This window comes from Danio rerio, chromosome 5, assembly GCF_049306965.1.
Source record: "Danio rerio strain Tuebingen ecotype United States chromosome 5, GRCz12tu, whole genome shotgun sequence".
Lineage (NCBI taxonomy): Eukaryota > Metazoa > Chordata > Actinopteri > Cypriniformes > Danionidae > Danio > Danio rerio.
This window is the reverse complement of record NC_133180.1, coordinates 65,088,405-65,111,356: the sequence shown is the minus strand read 5'-3', so window position 1 is coordinate 65,111,356 and position 22,952 is coordinate 65,088,405. Positions and strand designations below refer to the sequence as shown.

Genomic DNA, 22,952 nt, shown 5'->3' with positions numbered 1-22,952 from the left:
GTAGCCGTTGCATTTGTTGTTTATTAAAAAAATACGTATTTACAACAGAGTAAAAGGCAAACCTGGTCACATTAGTTTACCACAAACACTCCAATAAAAAGAAAAAGTTATAAAACGTCAAATTGACGTGTTCAGCATCTGACTTGGTCATGGAATATATCAGTGTGCTTCTGAAAAATTGTTTTTAGTTTTTTTTTTAATGATTTCAGGTTTTTTCAGAGACATCCGAGTAAAACGTTCACTGCTGTGGTACTGTATATGCTGGATACCTCCATCCTTTCATCCGGTCACCTCTTTCCCATGATGAAGCTGGGCACTTCTGCATCATCATCTTTCTCCTCTCCTTCAGAAGCTGAAGATGACGACGACTTCTCAGAGTCTGCAGATAAATTCAATTAAATTCAAGTTCATTTGTATAGTGCTTTTTACAATAATAAGTTTCAAAGCAGTTTCACAAAGGTGCACATTGTTGCATTACAATCTAATTAAGTTAAAGTTACAATCAGATATACGGTATTATATATAAACATATTTATCCTTTAGTTTTTATAGCATATAGGTGATGTCTAGCTGTACATGTTTAATGAAGTGTATTAAGTGTAAAACACATTATTGCTCACAACAAGTGGAATGCTGCAATTACTAACACTCAACAGATCAAGTGACTGTGAGGATAATGTGATGTGACCTAAAGAGTATTCAGACTCATGGGTATGTTTTACTTTTAAAATTGAAGCACAGCCAGTATTGTTTACATTTATAGAACAGTTCTGTCTGGTTCTTGAATCTGATTGGCTGATCGTTGTGCAATATTCTGCAATAACAGCCTCATCACCCTCTTGTATTATTCCACCTGCATGGAATGACAGCAGATTAATAAACTCACAACAGTTTGACAAATAGTGCAGCTGTTGGACAACATAATGTACTTTTTAGGCAAAAATGTAGTTGTTTAGATAGCAACTATGCAGTTTATTTATTTGGATAGTGCCTATTTTAAAAATTTATTATTTCGGAGATACAGCACTTCGCCATCCATAAGCCTGTCATACTGAGCAGAGCAAAGAGTTAAAACTCTGCCACAAGATGGTGACAGATACTGCATATTAAAAGCCCTTAGTTTCAAACTACAGCTGATCAAATCATTTTAAAACAGGTAAATGATATTCTAAGTCAATCACTCTCTTTTATATGTTGTAGTGCTGTATTTATACTGTAGTAATCTGGTAGTGTTTGCTTTGCTTTGGCTTTTTCAGGGTTAATTATTGTGATCTCCCGATTGCAACAGAGAAATACTAGAAAAATGTCTTTAGACTGATGGCATTTCATGCCGTTCAGCCTTATAATCCTAATATTAGCTATTTTGTCATCACTTCAGACATTTCGCTAGATACTAGCTCTAAAAAGACGTTTGTGAAATAGCAACGGTTTCTGCTGTTCTGACTTCAGCAGCAGATGTGAGGGAATGGTGGAAGAAAGTACTTCCTCATTTAAAAGGATTTTTTAGACTCAGGCTGTTTCTCAATTCCAAGAACGCAGAGAACAGACTTGTGTTCTTGTGGAGAGCGGTCTTGCCAGGTGTCCTCTGAAGAACGAACTCAGGAGACCGCGAGGGCAGAGAACGCGTCCTTTGAGAATTGAGATGCTGTGTTCTTCCTTATGGTCACGTGACCTTCACGTGTTTTAAATGGTAAATTATTTAAACATTACAGCCTTCATACAACGATTTATTGTTTTTTCCCTTTTCAAAATTGCATAAAAACATTATAAATCTATGTTGCACAATATAAATTAAACTGATTTTAATACGAATTTCAGCAAACAAACACCCTTAATGTGTTTATTTCTTTATTAAGATGTCCATGGTAATGTTACTTTCACCGTGTCATTTAGGGAAACTCCTGAGGTAAATAAGTCATATTTTAATCACTTTAATAACAAATCTAAATAAAATGCTGCGCTTCCCACCTCCAGTCGCAATGACTTCTGGGACTTCCAGAGCGAGTTCGGTGCTCAAGTTTGCATCGTTGCGTCCTCAATATCAAGATCACATCCGGGAAGTTTCACGCATCCTCCGTACTTGCGGTCTTGACTATTGGAACTGAACTTAGGCAGCATATGATGACGTTGCACGGGAACACGAGGACGCAAGACCGCTAAAGAACGCATATTGAGAAACAGCCTCAGTGTTTGATTTTCTTTTTTATGTACCCAATTGTGCTGTCGAACTGTTGTTTAAACGCATTAACGCACTCGTAGCAGTGCTATATGACTGTATATTGTCACTGTTAGGACATTAAGGTTGATAAACAGTACTGCTACTCATGTAATATTGCTCATATAGACATCAGTAATCTAAATAATGTCCTTATATAAAATTAAACAATATTATGATTGAGGGGTTTACGCGAGTTTGTAGAATATTCATTCTTTGTTTCCGTTTAATGTTTAGTTCACTGTACTCAAATGGCCTCCACAGTCACCTGAGCTCAATCCAATAGAGCACCTTTGGGATGTGGTGAAACGGGAGATTTGCATCATGGATGTGCAGCCAACAAATCTGCAGCAACTGTGTGATGCCGTCATGGACCAATATGGACAAAAATCTCACAAATATTACCAGTACTTTGTTGAATCTATGCCAAGAAGGATTACAGCAGTTCTGAAGGCAAAAGGGGGTCAAACTCAGTACTAGTAAGGTGTATCTATTAAAGTGGCCAGTGAGTGTAGTAGGGTTTATTTACTATCAGCCCATGGGTCTCAGTGATATTTAGTTTCCTGCACTTCATACAAAATGTTAGAGCACCCCTAATTCAAACACACCGAGTGTTAAACACCATTATAAAACATTATAAAAGATGTGTTTGCTAACATGAGTGTTAATCCACTTATATATAAGTAAATGCTTTTCTGCTTTTGGGTAGACATAAACAAACAAATGATTTAACTCTAAACTGAATATGAACAAGGGGCTGTGGCTGAATTGTCTCTCACCTTCTTCTTTCTGGCTCTCCATCTTGGCTTTCTTGGCCATCAACTTCTTTTGTTTCAACTTTTCTCTAAATAACACAAAAGAACAACTGAGATTAAGAAACGCAACAGATTCTCCAGAAAGACTAGAATATCTGAAGTCAACCAAGAATCAAACCTCTTCTTTCTGCGTTTTGCTGTTCTGTCCTCAGCAGCCTTTTGGTTTTCGATCAGCTTCTCTTTATATTCCTCATCAAGCTTTTGCTGCAAGAGTGAAACAATTAAATGAATCAATTTTGGTTGCGCACAGTTTCAAAGAACAGCATTTGACTTTGATCCTAGAAAACAGACTCCAACAGCTTAGAACAAGACATATAAATGTGGCAAAAAAAAGCAGTGTTGGCAAATATTATTTTTAATGAAGACATACGCATATACAAATGACTTGACTTGAGTAACGATGCTGGAAATTACATGAATATGTATTATACATATTAACATTCAAATCTACTTTATAGGTGAACATAATAACATTTACAGTGGAAGTCAGAATTATTAGCCCCGTTTATTTTTTCCCCAATTTCTGTTTAATGGAGAAAAGATTTTTTTTTACATATCCAAACCTAATAGTTTTAATAAACTCATCTCTAATAACTGACCTATTTTGTCTTTGCCATGATGAAAGAAAATAATATTTGACTAGATATATAAGACACTTCTATACAGCTTAAAGTGACATTTAAAGGCTTAACTAGGTTAATTAGGCTAACTAGGTAAGGGTAATTAGGCAAGTTATTGTGTATCAATGGTTTGTTCTGTTGATTATTGAAAAAAAAGCTTAAAGGGACTAATTATATTGACCTTAAAATGTTTTTTATTTAATTCAAAACTGCTTTTATCCTAGCTGAAATAAAACAAATAAGTCTTTCTCCAGAAGAAAAAAAATATTATCAGACATACTGTGAAAGTTTCCTTGCTCTGTTAAACATCATTTGGTAAATATTGAAAAAAGAGAGAGAAAAAAAGGGGCTTATAATTCTGACTTCAACTTCATGTAACAAATACAATATTCCACAGTTTTACTGTTTTTGTTGTATTTTTAAATCTAATTACTAAATAAACGCAGCTGTGGTAAACAGAAGAGACTTTTCAAACAGTTGAAATGGTTATGTTTGCCAACCTTTGACTGGTATTGCAAACATATTAGATTAACATTATTCAAGCATTACATGTACAATATTTATACTATTTAGCACAAAAACTAACTATTTAGCATATATAGACGACATGTCCAAAAACATGCTCTATAGGTGAATTGCATAAACTAAATTGGCCTTAGTGGCGAGGCAGTGGCGCAGTAGGTAGTGCTGTCGCCCCACAGCAAGAAGGTCGCTGGTTCGAACCTCGGCTCAGTTGGCATTTCTGTGTGGAGTTTGCATGTTATCGCTGACTTTGTGTGGGTTTCCTCCGAGTGCTCCGGTTTCACCCACAGTCCAAAGACATGCGGTACAGGTGAATGGGGTAGGCTAAATTGTCCGTAGTGTATGAGTGTGTGTGTCTAGATGTTTTCCCAGAGATGGGTTGTGGCTGGAAGGACATCCGCTGCGTAAAAACTTGCTGGATAAGTTGGCGGTTCATTCCGCTGTGGCGACCCCGGATTGATAAAGGGACTAAGCCGTCAAGAAAATAAATGAATGAAATTGGCCTTTGGCTTAGTGTATAAGAATGTGTCAATGTAAGAGTGTGTGTGTGTGTGTGTGTGTGTGTGTGTGTGTGTGTGTTTCCCAGTATTGGGTTGTGGCTGAAAGGTCGTCCACTGTGTAAAACATAAGCCGTAATAGTTGCTGGTTCATTCCGCTGTGGCGACCCCTGATAGATAAGAGACTAAGCTGAAGGAAAATTTATGAAAATAATAATAATAATAATAATAATAATAATAACAACAACAGTAATAATAATCATACTAATAATATTGTAAACAGCAAACATATTAGAATGATTTAAGAAGGATCATGTGACAGATGCTGGAGTAACAAAGCTGAAATATCTGCTTCATGTCACAGGAATAAATTACATTAAAAATATTTAGAATAATATAATAATTTATAACTATGGTATTATCTACACTGTAAAACCCAAAAAGTTAAGAAAACTCAAACTATTCGAGGAAATTGATTGCTACAAACCCCTTGAGTTAAAACAAACAAACAAAAAAAAACAATCTATACGAGTACTGTGAACTTACTCCATTTAAGATGAAATAATGAGCTATTTAATTAACTCAATACCTTCAACACAGTTCAAAACTTTTCAAATGAGTAGAATTAACTTTGTCAATTTTGAGTGAACTACACTCATTTCATAAAGTTGACTGTTGGGTTTGACAGTGTAGGTATGTTCAACTAAGTATTGTGGTGAGCATAAAAACAAAAGAGAAATGTGGGAAAAGTCCCAAACGTATGGACAACAGCATACATTTAAATCAAATAGCACTTGGATGAGTATTGTAACAGTATATTTAATTTTGAAATTATTGTATGTGAGCTTGATTCACTGCTGCTCTGACACACCACACCCAAATTCTGTTATTCAAGTTGCTTGAAATAACGTGTAGAACCGCATTCCACACCTGCTCTTGGGATTATTATTGCTACATTTATTTAAAATTACCCCACAAAAAAGTAAAAGATTAAAAAGATTTTACAAAAATTTAATGTATTAAATATCTATTTTAAATCTGTATATATATTTTGAAAGATGCATTCTTTGGGTCAATTCAATACTAAAACTCACTGATTAATTCATTTTCTTTTCGGCTTAGTCCCTTTATTAATCTGGGGTCGCTACAGTGGAATGAACTACCGACTTATTCAGCATATGTTTTACACAGCATATGCCCAAAATTAAAATTAATTTGTTGTCCCCTCAAAAAAAAAAAAAACTGAAGTTGTTTCAGCTAAGTTGAGTCTCCTCACATTGGTCAGTTTCACAGTTTATTTTGCAGTGTCCCGCTCAGCTGTCAGGGGTGGAGGTGGTTTGGTGGTGTTTGACAGGGTGCTCGGCTGTGCGCAACATGTCTGAAGAGCGAGGACGGATGCGGAGGGGAGGGTTGAGAAGGACGCGCCACGTATTTGACGACCGGGAGGGAGACGGGCGATTTCCGGGAGATTATCACTCGTTTGTGGGCACCCAGGAGTCTCTGTGCATTTGCGGGAGACTAACGAAACTTTCAGGAGACTTGGGATGTCTGGAATGACCTCCCGCCCCGCTCATAATTCTCTCTTCATGTAGCCGTATGGCTATTACATGTCCATAATACACTGTGATATTACGGGGCTCGGATCATATCGCTTTCTCACTACAATCGATCCGCTCCAGAGTTCGTTTCAATCGAGCCGAGACCACCTCATTCAAGCGATCTTGGGGCGATTGTTTTTTTTCACATCTGCCAAACGAACCGTGCTAACTGGGCAAACGAGACAGGTTCTTAAACAAAAGTCTAGGTCTGAAAGCACCCTAAGACACCATTAAACACTTTGAAAAACCATGTTTTATGTTCTACAACACTAAAAAACGCTGGGTTGCACACAATCAATGTGTTGGGACAACATGAAGGAATTAAGATAACGTATTAGTTTCTACAAATTTAAGTGGATTGAGCAATTAGGTTGTCGCCCAAAAACTCAAGAACTGTGTTGTTTCAGCTCATATTAAATAAGTAGTTTGAACAAACAGCAAATGTCCTTTGTTGAGTGAATTCCGAGCACCTTTTGACCTATTTTTGTCAATGTGTGAAATGGAGAAATTTCCAAAAGCATGCCATAAAACTAAAACTGAAAGCAACATTATATTAAATAGCAACTTTGATTTTGATGTAAACAGCTTCAGACTGAATGCATTTTGCAACCTTCTGTTAACATGACCTAATTTTGCTGGTAACTGATAAGTGTTGCAATTTCTGTTGCACATAAGAATTATTAAAAAGCAATAGTGGAACAAAAACATCAGTCCTCGTTCAAACCTCTTATTGACATGGACCATTTAGTAAAACGGCCCAAACAACAGCAGAGTGAGCTCAGTGCGAATAAATTTACTGAACAATCCTGATCACAAAACCATTATTTAACAGCAATGTAAAATCCACAGTTCGCAGACACAAACTACTGATGTCTTAGAGAATTAGAGCAGTTTAAAGAGACGAAACATTGCTGTCAATCTCAACAGTACTGAAGCGGAATTCAAGAGAAACATCGTGTCACATCATTTCGGTTAGAGGCCGTTTTAATTAATTAAATACCATCATTTACTAGATGGATTTACTGATGTAAGAAAATTATTTTAAAAATTGCATTATTTTACTATTATAGATTAACTGAATTGTATTAAAGGTGAAATAAAATTAGAAAATTTATACAAATGCACAAAAATGTATTAGTATTAACTATTGTAATTTTTATCAACAGTTTGTATATTCTCTCTCTAAATGTATGTATAGCTTTTATTCAGTCAAAATATGCCTTTATATCAGCTCCAACCAGTCTGGCCATTCTCCTCTGACCTCTGGCATCGACAAGGCATTTGCAAAAATAGAACTGCTGCTCACTGGATATTTTCTCTTTTTGGGCCATTCTCTGTAAACTCTAGAGATGGTGTGTGTGTGTGTAAAAATCCCAGTAGATCAGCAGTTTCTGAAATACTCAGACCAGCCTGTCTGGCATCAACAAACATGCCACGTTCAAAGTCACTTAAATCCCCCTTTTTTTGAGTTGCTGCCATGTGATTGGCTAATTACAAATTTGTGTTAATGAGTAGTTGGACAGGTGTAACTAATAAAGTGGTTCGGTGTGTGTAAGATTTAAATGGTCAAATAAAATTTTTCTTTAGTCACAGAAAATAAATTTTCAGTTAAGTGGAATTACAATTTAATATATTATTATTTTATTTAAATAAAATGTTCACAGCACTCACAAATATACATTTTTCATTCTATAGGGTTTAAAGCAAGTGGATTTAGAAAGCTAAACTGACAGATAAACATACCTTCTCAGACAATCGCTCCAGGAAATCTTGCCTCTGATACTCACGGCGGCGCAGGTGTCTGTACACATGAAACTCACCACTGCCTGCTCCAGCACTTGAACCTGAGGGAATGAAGAAAAACAAAACAAGCTCTAATCCTCACAAATAATGACAGAACGCTGGAACCAGTGACAATGAAATGGTTTTGCAAAGCATATCAATAAAAACTTTATAGGTTTTATATTTTTTTATAGTTGTGCCTAATCTTACATTTCAATGTGTGTTTTTGTAACCAAGCACCTTTGCTTATCACAAGCCTTAGAAGCAGCAGTGACCAAATGGAATGTTTTTGGGACAAAGTCACGTATGTTTGTTTGTGTCACAAACACAAAACCAGATTTTCTCACTATTTTCATGGCAAATGTATACTGAAGTTGGAATATATAACGTTTTTACAGTTTATTTTTTCTAAAAACTCTAAATCTGTATGTTTAAGTGTTACAAATCTCTTCAAATCAAAGAACTAAATAAAATAAATTCCTCACCGATATAAAGCCAACACAATCTAACAGAACTCAAATGTTTCTACAATACATAACCACTCAACAGTCAAATTGCATGTGTAAGGATGCATATGTTAAAGGTGAATTATATTAAATCTTTTCTAGCACACTACATGTCTATTTGTGTCTATATTTGTCTGCAACATGCTTATTTTTAACATATTTATTGTCAATTTCTGTACAGACTATTTAAACGTATATTAAAAGTATATTGTATAGTCATTATATGTATGTCATTATGTATGTCATTATATTTTGCACTGTATTATGTAAATTTGTATACTGTATATTGTCTCAAATGTATGTCACTGTATTCGAGCACTCATCATAGTACAAGTACTGCCTGTGATGTGAATATAAAAGGGATTTGATTTGATTCATAGTTAAAGTGCTTTTGCAAAGAGAACATGTGGTAGAATCTTCTCCTAGTATTAAAAATGTGTCATCCTAGAGTGGGCAGAGCTGGGGAGTCTCTTAGAACTGAAGCTGGTCTGAGATGTGCCAGACTATAATCTGACGATTGGTTGGCTTCTATCAGTGCAGTATGAATTGGTCGTCGTTAGCATTCACACTAAAGGACTGAAACTTTCTGTTTACTGTAGATTTTGATGGCAGTTTTATCACTATAAAATTAGAAATGCACTGAAATTATTACACAGAACCAAAACTGAAACTACTGGAGGCACTTGGCCAAAAACTAAAATGCTTTGTAATAATTGTTTATTATTTTACTGAATAATCTAAATTTGAATTTAACTCAGTAACTTAAATCAGGCATTCTCAACCGGTGGGCCTCAGCGATCCTGCAGGTGGGCTGTGAGAACTTAAATATTCTTCTATAATCATTTGATTTATTATTAAATTTGTCATATTAAAAATGATTGAAGTAATGACATTTCCCATTTTCTGTGATTGATTACTTCGGACTCGGTGCAAAAACAGTCTCACTATTAAATACATAAAGTTAATTAAAATATCCAACCGCTGCACGCCAACTAGGACTACATTCCTAGCTCTGTCTGTCAATGGATCACCAGCTTTCTGACAGATAGACAACAGCTAGCCAGAATGGGCAAAACCACATCCGACAGCTGCACCATCAGCACTGGTGCCCCCCAGGGATGTGTTCTCTCCCCTCTGCTCTTCTCCCTGTACACCAACGACTGCACCGCAAAAGACCCCTCCATAAAACTCTAAACTCCATAAAAAAAATTAAGTTTGCAGACGACACTACTGTCATCGGGCTCATCTGAAACAGTGACGAGTCTGCATACAGACATTAGGTGGAGCGGCTGATGTCATGGTGCAGATACAACAACCTGGAGCTGAAAACGCTCAAAACAGTGGAGATTATAGTGGACTTCAGGAGAAACCCCCCTGCACTCTCCCCACTCACCACCATGAACAGCACTGTGGCTGTAGTAGAGTCATTCAGGTTTCTGGGCAATACCATCTCTCAGGATCTGAAGTGGGACATTCACATAGACTCTATTGTGAAGAAAGCCCAGCAGAGACTGTACTTCCTTTGTCAGCTGAGGAGGTTTAACCTGCCGCAGCAGCTCCTGGGAGTTGTACACAGCTGTCATTCAATCCATCCTCTGCACTTCAATCACCGTCTGGTTCGGCTCAGCTGCCAAAACCGAAATCCGAAGACTACAGTGGATAGTCCGGATTGCTTAACGTATCACTGGCACTACTCTTCCTACACTTTAAGAACTGTACTCTTGCAGAGTGGGTATAAGGGCTCGCAAAATCACTCTGGATGCCTCGCACCCAGCACACTACCTGTTCGAACTGTTACCGTCTGGTCGGCGCTTCAGAGCACCAAGCACAAAAACAGCCAGACACAGGAAACGTGTCTTTGCTCAGGCCATCTACCCTATGAACAGTTAAATATTCCCTTACTGTGCAATAAATATGTGCAATACTTTCTCATACGAACATGTACACAGCACCTTATATCAAAATAAAATGCAACACTTTCTACATTCGCATTTGTACACATCACCATATAACCTGTATATTCATAACAAATCTGTAGTGTACATGCAATTCAACAATACAATTGTACATTCAATCCAGATTTCTTGATTAACTGCATCTCTGTTTATTGTTTATCATATATTTTTTTATATTTATTTTCTGTTGTCACTTGTCATTTTATGTACACTGAAAGCTTCTGTAACCAAAAAAAATCCTTGTGAGAGTTGAAAATAGATACTGAATGTGAGTGAAATAAAAACAGCAAATAATGATCAAAATATCAACAAAGAGTTTTAGTTATTCATAGTGTTTAATGACTAAATGTTTCCGCACCTTTTTTAATATATTACTGGTTTATTTTAGCATGATCATTTCATAAAACAAAGATAAAAATTTAATCTCAGGAAAAATCATTATTGTAAATCTCAACCTTATGGCAAGGCTCACACGATTCTGTGTGTGCAAACATCCGCAGATGTTGTAAAGTATTGATTATTTATTTACTTGTGTAAATCTGTGAAAATGTATTATTATTCATACTTTTGAAATTAATTTTATTAATATTATTGACTAATATGAAATGTTCATATGATTTATTCACAACAGAGTTTGTAAAAGTAATATTTTCTGTCTTTTAGTGGATATATTATATGAGAGACTTGCTTTGTTTACCAAATACGATGATCTAATTGGATTTGCATTGTAAACAATAAATAAAAGATGAAAAGGTATTATTTTTTAATTTAATATACTACGTTTTAAAGTTAAGATACTCCAAAAAATCATTCTGCATAAATTCGCAGATTTAATACAAACTTTTGTGCAGAAATAGCAAAATAATTCACAAAACACTCAAAATAAGCTGGAGCTTGCGTGTGAAACTTATGACAGAAAAATGTGTTGGTTATGCTGAATTTCTGATTCATTACTTGCAAATGAAAACCATATTTGGGTCACAGCTGTCAACTGGTTCTGAATTAAATCTGCTGTATAATCAGTTTAAACCACTGTGAAATGTCTGAATGTGGACTTGTGTTACTTACACTTGACAAGGTAGAGTTTGTTTTAAAAATGCTCAGGTGTCTTTCCCATTGCAGCAACACTTATTTGAAAAAAATAGCATTTTTTGTAAAAATGTAAACATTTTCTCCCCTATAGGCGTTTACTTTTAATCTGTATGTTTACATATGTCAGCAGCACACATTATGTTGAGGCTCATTCTGTATAACGTTACTGCATTATATTTTAGCACACTTGAACTAACGTTACCAGCAATTACCGGGGGACTTTGTGATAAAATACGTCCTTATACTTCTGTTTGCTAACATTACTGTAATTGAGAGCTCATGAGGATGAGCTGTGAGTGTGTTTTCAGCAGTATTGTTGATTCTCATCTCCACATGTGAGAGAAAACAAGCAAACACAAACCCATCACATCCCGCACAAACTCTGGTGGAGCGCGTGGGTTCCACTCCTTCGGTTTCTCTGGTATGGGTGCAGCTTTGTCCTTTTAAATAATAAAAATTTTAAAAATCATCTTAGTAGTGTTTGATGTTTTCCAAGAGTTCAATAGCATCATTAGCATGAGAGGAAAACCGTCAGCTTGAGGTAAATGGGAACTCACGGGGTTTCGCATCAATCTCTCCAACTTTAGGCGCTGTTCCTCTGCGGGAGTTTTGGCAATAATTAAAGGCTGAGACTCTTTTTTGAGAGCTTTCCCCGGTCGAGCATCTTTGTTTTCCACAGCCATGATTCTTCCAGCTCCTTCTTCGAGGTAGGTTTAGGATTCTTCTTCTATTTATTTTTCAGGTATTTTACACATCTGACAGCTCGCACTGCCACCTACCGGACCGACACTGATCGACAGCGTTTGGATCATAGGGCTTGGAACTAAAATAAGTATAAATAACTTTTTTATCAGTTATTATATTCAACTCACATATAGACATGTAATATCATATAAATTAACCAGACATACATTTGTGGATGGTCCCCCAAAACTAGCCTTTTTTCTTTGGGTAACGTTAGTAGCCAATACACTCAATTTTTTTTGCTGCTTGTTCAAACTAATTTAAAATAAGCTGAATCACCACAATTCTTCACTTTTTTTGAAGACAACTTTATTGTTTTATGTTAAATCCACAAACGTTTGTAAAAGCAATTACGTTAACTTAATTTGTGTTGGAACAACATGACGGAATGGGCTAACATGGTGTTACAGGAAAGGCTATGAGGTGTAACACTGTAATATACTGATAATACTGTTACATATGGATCAAAGATTATTAAGGGATATGACACAGCAAAATAAGTCAAACATAAAATGTATGCCAATTGAAAATAACAACAATCAAAACATTAGTATCAGTATGTTCAATCAGTGTGAAAGGCAAGTGAATGGACACGGTAAGTGTTGTCAGTGTTAGTGCATGAATGCAAAACATAAAGCCCAAATTGGAGCACAGCTCTGGCCAACTGGCCAAACAATGAAGAAAATGTCAAAGAATGGCGATCTAAAAAAATACCTGGGTACTTTCCTCCCACATACAGTGCATCCGGAAAGTATTCAAAGCATTTCACTTTTTCCAAATTTTTTATGTTACAGCCTTAATCCAAAATGGATTATATTCACTTATTTCCTCAAAATTCTACACACAATACCCCATAATGACAATGTGAAAAAAAAGATTTTTTGAAATTGTTGCAAATATCATTAATTCATTCATTTTCTTTTCAGCTTAGTCCCTTTATTAATCTGGGGTCGCTACAGCGGAATGAACGGCCAACTTATCAAGCAGATGTTTTACACAGCGGATGCCCTTCCAGCTGTAACCCATCACTGAGAAACACTCACTCTCATTCACACACATACACTACGGTCAGTTTTAGCTTACCCAATTCACCTGTACCACATGTCTTTTGGACTTGTGGGGGAAACCAGAGCACCCGGAGGAAACCCATGCAAACACGGGGAGCTTATTGCTGTGAACCAACCTACTGCACCACCGTATCACCCTGTTGCAAATTTATTAAAAATAAAAAGCCTGAAAAATCACATGTACATCATTATTCACAGCCTTTGCTCAATACTTTGTTGATGCACCTTTGGCAGCAATTACAGCCTCAAGTCTTTTTGAATATGATGCCACAAGCTTGGCACACCTGTCTTTGGGATTTTTTGCTTATTCCTCTGCAGTATCACTCAGCTCTATCAGGTTGGGTGGGAAGCGACGGTATACAGCCATTTTCAGATCTCTCCAGAGATGTTCAATAGGATTTTGGTCTGGGCTCTGGCTGGGCCACTCAGCAGAGTTGTGAAGCCACTCCATTGATATTTTGATGGTGTGCTTTGGATCATTGTCCTGCTGGAAGATGAAACATCGCCCCAGTCTAAGGTCACGAGCACTCTGAAGCAGGTTTTCATTCAGGATGTCTCTGTACATTGCTGCATTCATCCTTCCCTCTATCCTGACTAGCCTTCAAGTTTCTGTTGCTGAAAAACATCCCCACAGCATGATGCTGCCACCACCATGCTTCACTGTCCCTGACTAAGTCCCCTCTCCCGCAATCACTTAGCTAAGATGGCCAGTCAGCTCTGGGAAGAGTCCTGGTGGTTCCAAACATCTTCCAATTGCAGATGATGGATGCCACTGTGCTCATCGGAACTTTTAGAGCAGCAGATTTTTTTCTGCAACCTTTCCCAGCCTTGTGCCTCGAGAAAATCCTGTCTAGGAGGTCTACAGACAGTTCCTTTGTCTTCATGCTTGGTTTGTTCTTTGACATGCACTGTCAACCCTGAAACCTTATATAGACAGGTGTATGCCTTTTCAAATCATGTCCAGTCAACTGAATTGACCACAGGTGAACTCCAGTTAAGCTGCTGAAACATCTCACAAATGATCAGTGGAAACAGAATGTACCGGAGCTCAATTTAGAGCTTCACAACACTTGTGTAAATGTGATTTTTTAGGTTTTTTTATTTTTAATAAATTTGCAACAATTTAAAAAATCTTTTTTCACGTTGTCAGGAATTGATATTTGAGGAAATAAATGAATTTAATGAATTCTGGAATAAGGCTATAATATAAAAAATGTGGAAAAAGGGAAACACTATAAATTCTTTCTGGATTCACTGTATGCATGAAAATGTTGAAGTTCACAGAGAAGCGCCTGCGTTTCGTTCTCAGTAACCGAATAGTTAAACTGATATTAATTAAATTAGCATGAAAAATAACTTATTGCATGACTAAAACCATCAGAATGAGTCTGGAGAAGGACCGCTTTAGCTCTAATGTGACTTGCGTCTTTTTCTGCATTCGGGATCAAGCCCATACTCTAATTCACAATTTACTTAGCTTACAATAACTGCTACCACTTGAAAACTAATGAGTGATTTTAGACACAGAGTTCCACAACCCTGGTTTGATGATCATTTGAGACTTAGCAATCTGTTAGCTCAGAGAGTAATGAAATCTTGACCTTTGTTTAAGGGATTTATAATGAAGAGTCATAGCAATTCATTCAGCATGACCTTCATAGAGCACTACTCATAGCCACTGAGTGAATGACCCAATCCCAAATAGCACACTTCATGTGCACTTGCTGTCCCGCTGGCTTAGAATATCATCACGTTCGCATGTCCATTACGTCCATGAGACAATATGGTGTGATTCATCATTTTAGCTCTCAGGAGGGTGCTTGCAAGTGCTGAGATTTTAGCTGGATTACAGCTCCAAGCAGACTTTTAACCAACAGTCAAGCAACATTTTATGGTGAGTTTATGGTGCCATTTGAAATGGGGCCTACGCTGCTTGTTTACTTTTTTCAGTGTATTATGGGATTAAATGACTGCATATTGGTAATATCTGCTATGATTTTAGCACTATTTAGAGCAGGGGTCACCAGTCTTGGTCCTGGAGGGCCGGTGTCCCTGCATGGTTTAGCTACAACTTGCCTCAACACACCTGCCTGGGTGTTTCAAGTATACCTAGCAAGTCCTTGATTAGCTTGTTCAGGTCTGTTTGATTAGGGTTGGAGCTAAAATCTGCAGAACACCGGCCCTCCAGGAACAAGTTTGGTGACCCCTGATTTAGAGGATCAGGGAGCAATTTTAGACACATCTTAGAGAAGTATGCAGGTTTATAAGTGATTAAGCTTTCTTTTTAACATAATGGGCCCTATCATACACCCGACGCAGTGTGTCGCAAGACGCAGCGCAATAGTCTTTTGGTAGTTTCAGCTTGGTGCAAGAGTGGTTTTGAGGCGTTGCGCTACGCTGTTTAAATAGCAAATGCAAAAGCGCTCATATGTGCGACCATGGGCGTTTTGGTCTAAAAAGGAAGGCGTTCTGAGGCGCACTGCTGGCGCGATGCTATTTTGAGAAACAGCGCAGAGTTGCGCCTCGCTTACACACTGCTTAATACGCACAAGAGAGCAATGGGCAAATATCTTTACATATGAAAAAATTTTAATATTAAGCATATATATAGGATATAATAAGAATAGATATAAGATATAAATATAAAGGATTAAAATATTACAAAACATATTATTTTCTAGCCTACATAAATATGAAAAATCACTGCTTTTATGTCTTCTTCATCTCGGGAGGCTTTTTCAGTTCATTCATAACAATTTGCTTTTGTATAATGGTATTATTATTAGCAGTATTATTTATTATATTCATATTTATATTTGTTTTATTAAAAACAAGCTTAGATTTGCCCACCTGCCAGGTTTTAGACCATATGGGGCATGGCAGGTGTATTTGGAAATAACTCAGTATTTTGACCACACTTGGTCATTATTGTTCATTTATTCATTTGCTGGAAATTAGTACTGAATTTAGAAATAGTTTTGAAACAAATCTTTGCGCTTAACAAACGAAATTAATTATTTATAGACTAATTGATGTCTGTGCGTAAAGGTTTCCCTATCCAAGAGCGAATGTGAAAGTAGTTCCATTATCTCTCATTCTCACGCAGTAGATGCTCTGTTTAACAGTTTTCTGTTAAAAAACTGTTGACTGTTTGCTTGTGAAATGCTCATTTTTTTCCACTTAGACTTACTTTGCGTCCTGTAAATAGCAAATGCGCTCTTGGCGCGACACAGCTGGGTCTTAAAGGGAATAGGAGATGAGACTCTAATTGGTTTATTCTCAAAACACACCTATAACTCATTAAAAAAATAAACTCAACCCTTTTAGCCCATGCGCCTTGGCGCAAAGCAGGTTTTCCCGTCCGTAAATTAGCAAAAATGCGTTCTGACACGCCTTGAAATCGTTTGCGCCCTGCGTTTTGCGCTCTGCGCATGGACCATCAAAATAGAGCCCAAAATGTTAATAACCTGTTTGTTACAATTGCAGATGCCTCTTGTAATATAACGTTTGTGATGTTTCTTGAGTGTTTTGGCTTCTCTATGCCATGAGTGAGCTGTAGCTACTTTGTCGATTTTAACCTTTTATCTTATGTTCATATTTGCTTATTTGCATCATTGATTCTGTAATCACCTTCTTTAACATTATTCTGTCCATTTCTGCATATATTTTTTCATATATTATAATCTTGTTTGGATGTTTAATTATCAGATTTCGGTGACTTGATTTATGTTGTAATATCCCTGCTGAAAAATCCAGCTTAAACCAGTCTAGGCTGGTTGGCTGGTTTTAGCTGGTCGACCAGCCCGGTTTTAGAGAGGTTTTGACCACTTCCAACTGGTTTCCAGCCATTTCCAGCCTGGTCTTAGCTGGTCAGGCTGGGAGATGACCAGCTAAAACCAGCTTGACCAGCCTACCAAGCTGGGAGTCCAGCCAAAACCAGCTATATCCAGTTTAAACCATTTGGCTGGTCATTTTCCAGCCTGACCAGCTAAGACCAGGCTGGAAATGGCTGGAAACAAGCCTGGAAATGGCCAAAACCCCTTTAAAACCACACTGTAAAAACGCCAACTTTCAAAAAGTCCTCTGAACAAAGATTAATAAGTTAACTGAATTTAAATATTTTCATTTGAAATGCTGACAAATAATAGTTAGTTTGTTCAACAAATATGGTGCTTCAATGTGAAAAACTTAAAATATTTCGTTGAACTAATACAAAATTCTTAGTTTTGCGTTGATGCGTGCCCTTCTTGTTGGCGCATGCGCCTTATAAGCTTCTGGCGCATGCGCAATTTACTTCCATAGCTCACTGCAGGGGGTACCTGTCACGTGCGCGCGACAAAACGAACCATCTTTCTTTCTGCGGAGCTACGTGTCAATCGTTTTCATAATCGATTGTATATAATTGTATACATGTTTTTGTGCGATGTGCTACCCATCTGACTGCCCGATCTATTTTACCAGTGTATTAATGATGTGAGAGACCGTGATAGAGCGGTTAAGAGTAGTGGTGGGCAAAGCGAGGCTTCGTGAAACACTGAAACAGTCGAAGCAAATGTGTCGAAGCTTCGAAACGTTTCGAAACCTCACTCTACAGTGACATTTAGTGGTCATTTTTTATATATATTGCACTGAAACAGCTTCAGCAAAGAACGATTGAACAAATTGAGGGATTAAACCCCACTTTGTGAAAGTGGAATCCTTCAAGTAACATAGTACAGTGGTTAAGGTGTCAGACATCCATGCAGGAGTAGTAGGTTTCGAAGCCAGTCAGTAGCAGTTGTTTTAAAATGCTTTAATACCAGTTGGTAATGCTTTGCTCTTGTATCGTTTTGTTTCAACATTGGTCTGATATCCGAATAAACAATTTGTGAATAAATATGTCTTGTTTTTGTCTTAAAACAGGGTTGTTGCTAGATCAAAAACGGTGGCCTGAAGTTATCAAGAATTATTTATATTATTCATTAAATTTCCCATTTATTGTATTTTATTAATGTCTACCCAAACCCTAAACCCAACCATACTGTAAAAATATTTATTATTGTTTTACAGTGTTACAAAAATGATGCTAAATTGATGGCGTAACTGTAGCTGTATCCTATTTAGGCTACACAAAACAGAAACATGATTAAAATACATAAAACCATGATTTCGAAGTCGGATTCGAACCCAAAACATCATGCTAAGCATAGAATCAATAAGCAAACCCACAGTGCTCTAAGCCATTTGAGACAGAGATAATTTGGAGACCTTGGCAGTCAAATTAGGATTCACCAGGTCTCGAAACGTTTCTAAGCTGATCGATGCTTTGAATCGCTTTAGTCACGTGACTAGGTGTTTCGAAACACTTTAGTCACGTGACTTGGGTGCTTCGGATCATGCTTCGGTGCAGTGATTCGAAACACTTGCGCTTCGGGATCTCGACACTGTGTCAAAACATCAGTTTCACGTCAGCCATCCCTAGTTAAGAGCAGGCCAACGACGTTTCTGCTAAATCATAGGTATGTATGTCTTTTTTTGTTGTCATCTAACGTTATATTATTTGATATGTTGGCTTTGATGTGCGCGTGTATCCTAATACGGAACTATTTGTTATAATTTAGCCGTGAGTTACTTGTTTCGTGCACTTGGTTTTGGCTATTTACATCAATAAAAGTTTAGAGTGAATGTATTTGAAACAAATAGCGATTTCAATCGAGTCATTTGCTTTAATAACTCACGATTAATACAATGAGTATCATATAACATACCAGGTCAGGTATCCAAGTCAAATATAACATTATGTCCTGTTTATCTAGATTGCTGTCAGCATTGCGCACATCATAACCCTTTTTCCCTTCGAACCAGAGCCAGTGGAACAAACGGTGACGTGTTTAACTGTGTAATTTGTGTGAAAATCGTGTGATTTTCATGTAATTCATTGCTTGATTTGTTAGCTCGACTAAATGTCTACCATATTCAGACCAACTTGCTTTAACAGTCAGCTAGCTTTTATTTACATAAAAAATATAAAGGGCTAAATATATATTTTTCTTTCTTTTTGCTCAAAAGGACTGAAATATTGACAATGACATAATTCAATGCAAGATTTCCTTGAGGAGGTGAGACTTGTTATCATCAGTGAAATTTGACGGTCATTCACCAGCAGATGCAAGAAACCTTTTCTCTTTGCCCAAAAGAAGTTGTTGAGATTTAGCCAGGAAGAAATTAGAGAGAGATAACCTGGACTTTAAGGAAGAGGTAAGTCACTATATTGCAATTGCTTTGGTTTCATTCAAGGTAGTAATGATAATGCTAAAAATAACAAACAACATTATTATTATAGGTAATTCAAAATACATCTGTATTCAGCATTTGAACATTTAAATATTTACATTTACATATATATATATATATATATATATATATATATATATATATATATATATATATATATATATATATATATATATATATATATATATATATATATATATTATGTGTAAAAATTAATATGTATGTTTTTTTTGTATATTGTAGATCTGCACAGAGTTTTCTCAGATCTGTAATGTAGATCTCCTGAGACAGTTAATCGAGTGACTTGATAAATATACAGCACCTCTCCTGAAACTCTACAGAAAAGAAGGGATTCAATGGGTCCAGAGATGGATACAACTTTAAACAAGATGGATGAGCAGGTACTCATTAAGATTTTTTTTTTCTTATACACCCGTCTGATGTTTTTAACATGTGCAACATATTTTGTCCTGTCAAGAATTTCATGCTCAGGTAATACAGTCCAATAAAACGTAATTGCAACAATTTAATTGTCCAGCCCTTTTGCATTAATTTTAATTGTGTCAAGTTGTGCTTTGATTGTGAGATGGAAGTAAGATAAATAACAGATGTTTCACTTGTTTTGAGTGACCATTTCAAATGAATACATTCAAAGAGGAAAATAGAAAATAATAGCTGTAGTTTTTAACTCAAAGTAATTGTCACATGAAACTAAACATTTTTCTAAATTTGCCAACACAACCATTATCAAATTCCATTGTATGGAAACCACAAAATTCTTTTTTAAAAATAAAGCCATGTGTTTTTTCAACAGCATGAATAAAATACTATGCTCATTTAAATGTACTAAGTACATTTTTACTTACAAAACAATAAGATTGTAAAACACCCTTTGTAAATGACTTTCCTTTAGGTCACTGATATTGTCACCGATCGAGAAAGAGCAGCTCTTGAGGGATTGCCAATTTTTCTTCGTAAAAATTCTGCTTGCTTTCTCAAGATATGTCTGGTAAGTTACCCATTTTCATACCCTATTCTACATTTATTAGTCTGCTTGGTAACACTTTTAATAGCTGCACGCTATAAATAATTTATTTTGTATTAGCGAATAGTTAATTTATTTTCTGTTAAGCATAACTCTACATGAAGTGCTCAATGATTGTATTTTTTTTAACTTTAATGATTCATTTGTATTACTAATTTAAGTATTGCATTATTTACAAACCAGTTATTTAAGAATACTTGGTGTTTTTAAGATCATTCAGAATGCTTAAGTACACGATTAATAAACTATTCAAATTAACATTTAAATATCCTAATATTAAGGTATGTAATAATAGTTACTTTGTATGTTAGTATATGCTTTATGAGCTTAACTTCATCCAGTTGTGACCTAATCTAAAGTGAGGACTATTTATGCTTTATAAATCCCTTATGAATGACAATTAAAGGCTCAGTTATATTCTAAACAGGACAATAAACAACTTTCACAATTGAAACTGTATCAAATAAAAGTAAATCTTTGCAATTTTATGTAAAATAAAAGTTAAAAAAATTGCTAAATATTAAAAAGTTGTCAATATATTGTTCAATTATTATATATTATAGACTATTCAAAGTGTTACTGTTTGTATGTACGAAAGTATTACATGTTTTTATTTTCTTTGCATAATAGTAATAACATTAATAAGTAGTAATTAATATTACACATCAATTAATTTTCCCATTACTTAATCTCCTATAAGGACACGGACCCTGAAGACCACAGCACCAGAGATTAAAGGATTGGAATCTTCACTGTGGTGGAAGATGATAATGGCACTTCTGCATCCCTGCAATATGTGATGAACCTCGCTAAAATCTTGGAGGAGGCCATAGTACTTCAGGATATCACACATCTGCCTGCAGCCTTCGCTTACTTGTTTAGCCTCTTGTATAGACTGAATATGGAACACCCAAAAGAACTCAAATATACTTTTTAAGTGATTCAGCATGTTTTATGGAGGTTGGTGGCACATGATCTGCGAGAGTTCAGTTCATTCATTCATTCATTTTCTTTTCGGCTTAGTCCCTTTATTAATCTGGGGTCGCCACAGCGCAATGAACTTGTTTTACGCAGCGTATGCCCTTCCGGCTGCAACCCATCTCTGGAAAACATCCATACACACTCATTCACACATACACTACGGACAATTTTAGCCTACCCAATTCACCTGTGCCACACGTCTTTGGACTGTGGGGGAAACCGGAGAACCCAAAGGAAACCCACGTGAACGCAGGGAGAACATTCAAACTCCACACAGTAACGGCAACTGACCCGTGACCACTTCCTAATGTGCCACTGTTTCAATGTTTTGAGGTCTGTTTTTGGACTTTATGTACTTTGTTGACAAAAGTGCAGTACACTTTAAAGACTGTATGAATGGAGTGGCTTTTAGGGTTTACTCTGATTAGATGATTGTATATTCACCTGGTTTGAGTGTTTAGACACACTAATAGCTTGGTTTTAGTAAGGTTGCCAGTTATTTTATGTTGAGGCAGTGTACAATCTTTTCAAATCTGGAAACATTCAGTACTAGTTGTGTACAAACTAGCCCAATGCTGAACACGGCTAATGTCAAATGCTGATTTTGTATGCAAATGTTTTGGATTGTGATTTGAACACAGTTAAAAATAAAAAAAGTGAATTGACTATTCTTGTGTATTTAATTTGAATCCTAAAAATTAATAGTAAATGCATAATGAATCAGTTTGTTTTATTTTGTTCAGTAAACTAAAAAAATCTTGTTGGGTAAACATAATCATTTTTGTTCAGTAAACAAAAGATCTTGTTGAATAAACGTGAAAATTTTTGTTCAGCAAACAAAAGATCTTGTTGAGTAAACATGATAATATTTGTTCAGCAAACAAAAATATCTTGTTGGGTGAACATGACATTTTTTGTTCAGCAAACAAAAATATCCTGTTGGTTGAACATGATATTTTTTGTTCAGCAAACAAAAATATCCTGTTGGTTGAACATGATATTTTTTGTTCAGCAAACAAAAATATCCTGTTGGTTGAACATGATATTTTTTGTTCAGCAAACAAAAATGTCTTGTTGAATGAACATGATATTTTTTGTTCAGCAAACAAAAATATCCTGTTGGTTGAACATGATATTTTTTGTTCAGCAAACAAAAATATCTTGTTGGGTGAACATGATACTTTTTGTTCAGAGAACTAAAGAATTCAACAAAATATTTTGAGTTCACTGGTCTTCAAAC

General features: G+C 36.1%; 1 protein-coding gene and 2 long non-coding RNA genes across 3 annotated transcripts in view; 2 read left to right on the top strand and 1 right to left on the bottom strand.

Annotated features, from left to right (window-relative positions):
• Positions 1 to 9,952, top strand: part of LOC141385635 (uncharacterized) — a 118,820-nt gene extending 108,868 nt beyond the window's left edge. The window contains exon 3 of the long non-coding RNA XR_012406409.1: positions 7,466 to 9,952. This is a non-coding gene — a long non-coding RNA (uncharacterized lncRNA). The remainder of the gene's footprint in view (positions 1 to 7,465) is intronic.
• On the bottom strand, positions 2 to 12,331 carry prkrip1 (PRKR interacting protein 1). The gene is given in 6 exon segments (NM_001017896.2): positions 2 to 379; positions 2,995 to 3,059; positions 3,149 to 3,234; positions 8,011 to 8,111; positions 11,964 to 12,042; positions 12,160 to 12,331. Coding segments are annotated over 6 exon segments (549 nt in total). The 5' UTR covers positions 12,286 to 12,331; the 3' UTR covers positions 2 to 287.
• A 6,438-nt stretch (positions 12,332 to 18,769) lies between these two features.
• LOC141385634 (uncharacterized) lies at positions 18,770 to 22,378 on the top strand. The gene is made up of 5 exons (XR_012406408.1): positions 18,770 to 18,911; positions 19,462 to 19,650; positions 19,930 to 20,087; positions 20,600 to 20,695; positions 21,432 to 22,378. It is a non-coding gene; the product is annotated as an uncharacterized lncRNA (long non-coding RNA).
• Positions 22,379 to 22,952: the final 574 nt, after the last annotated feature.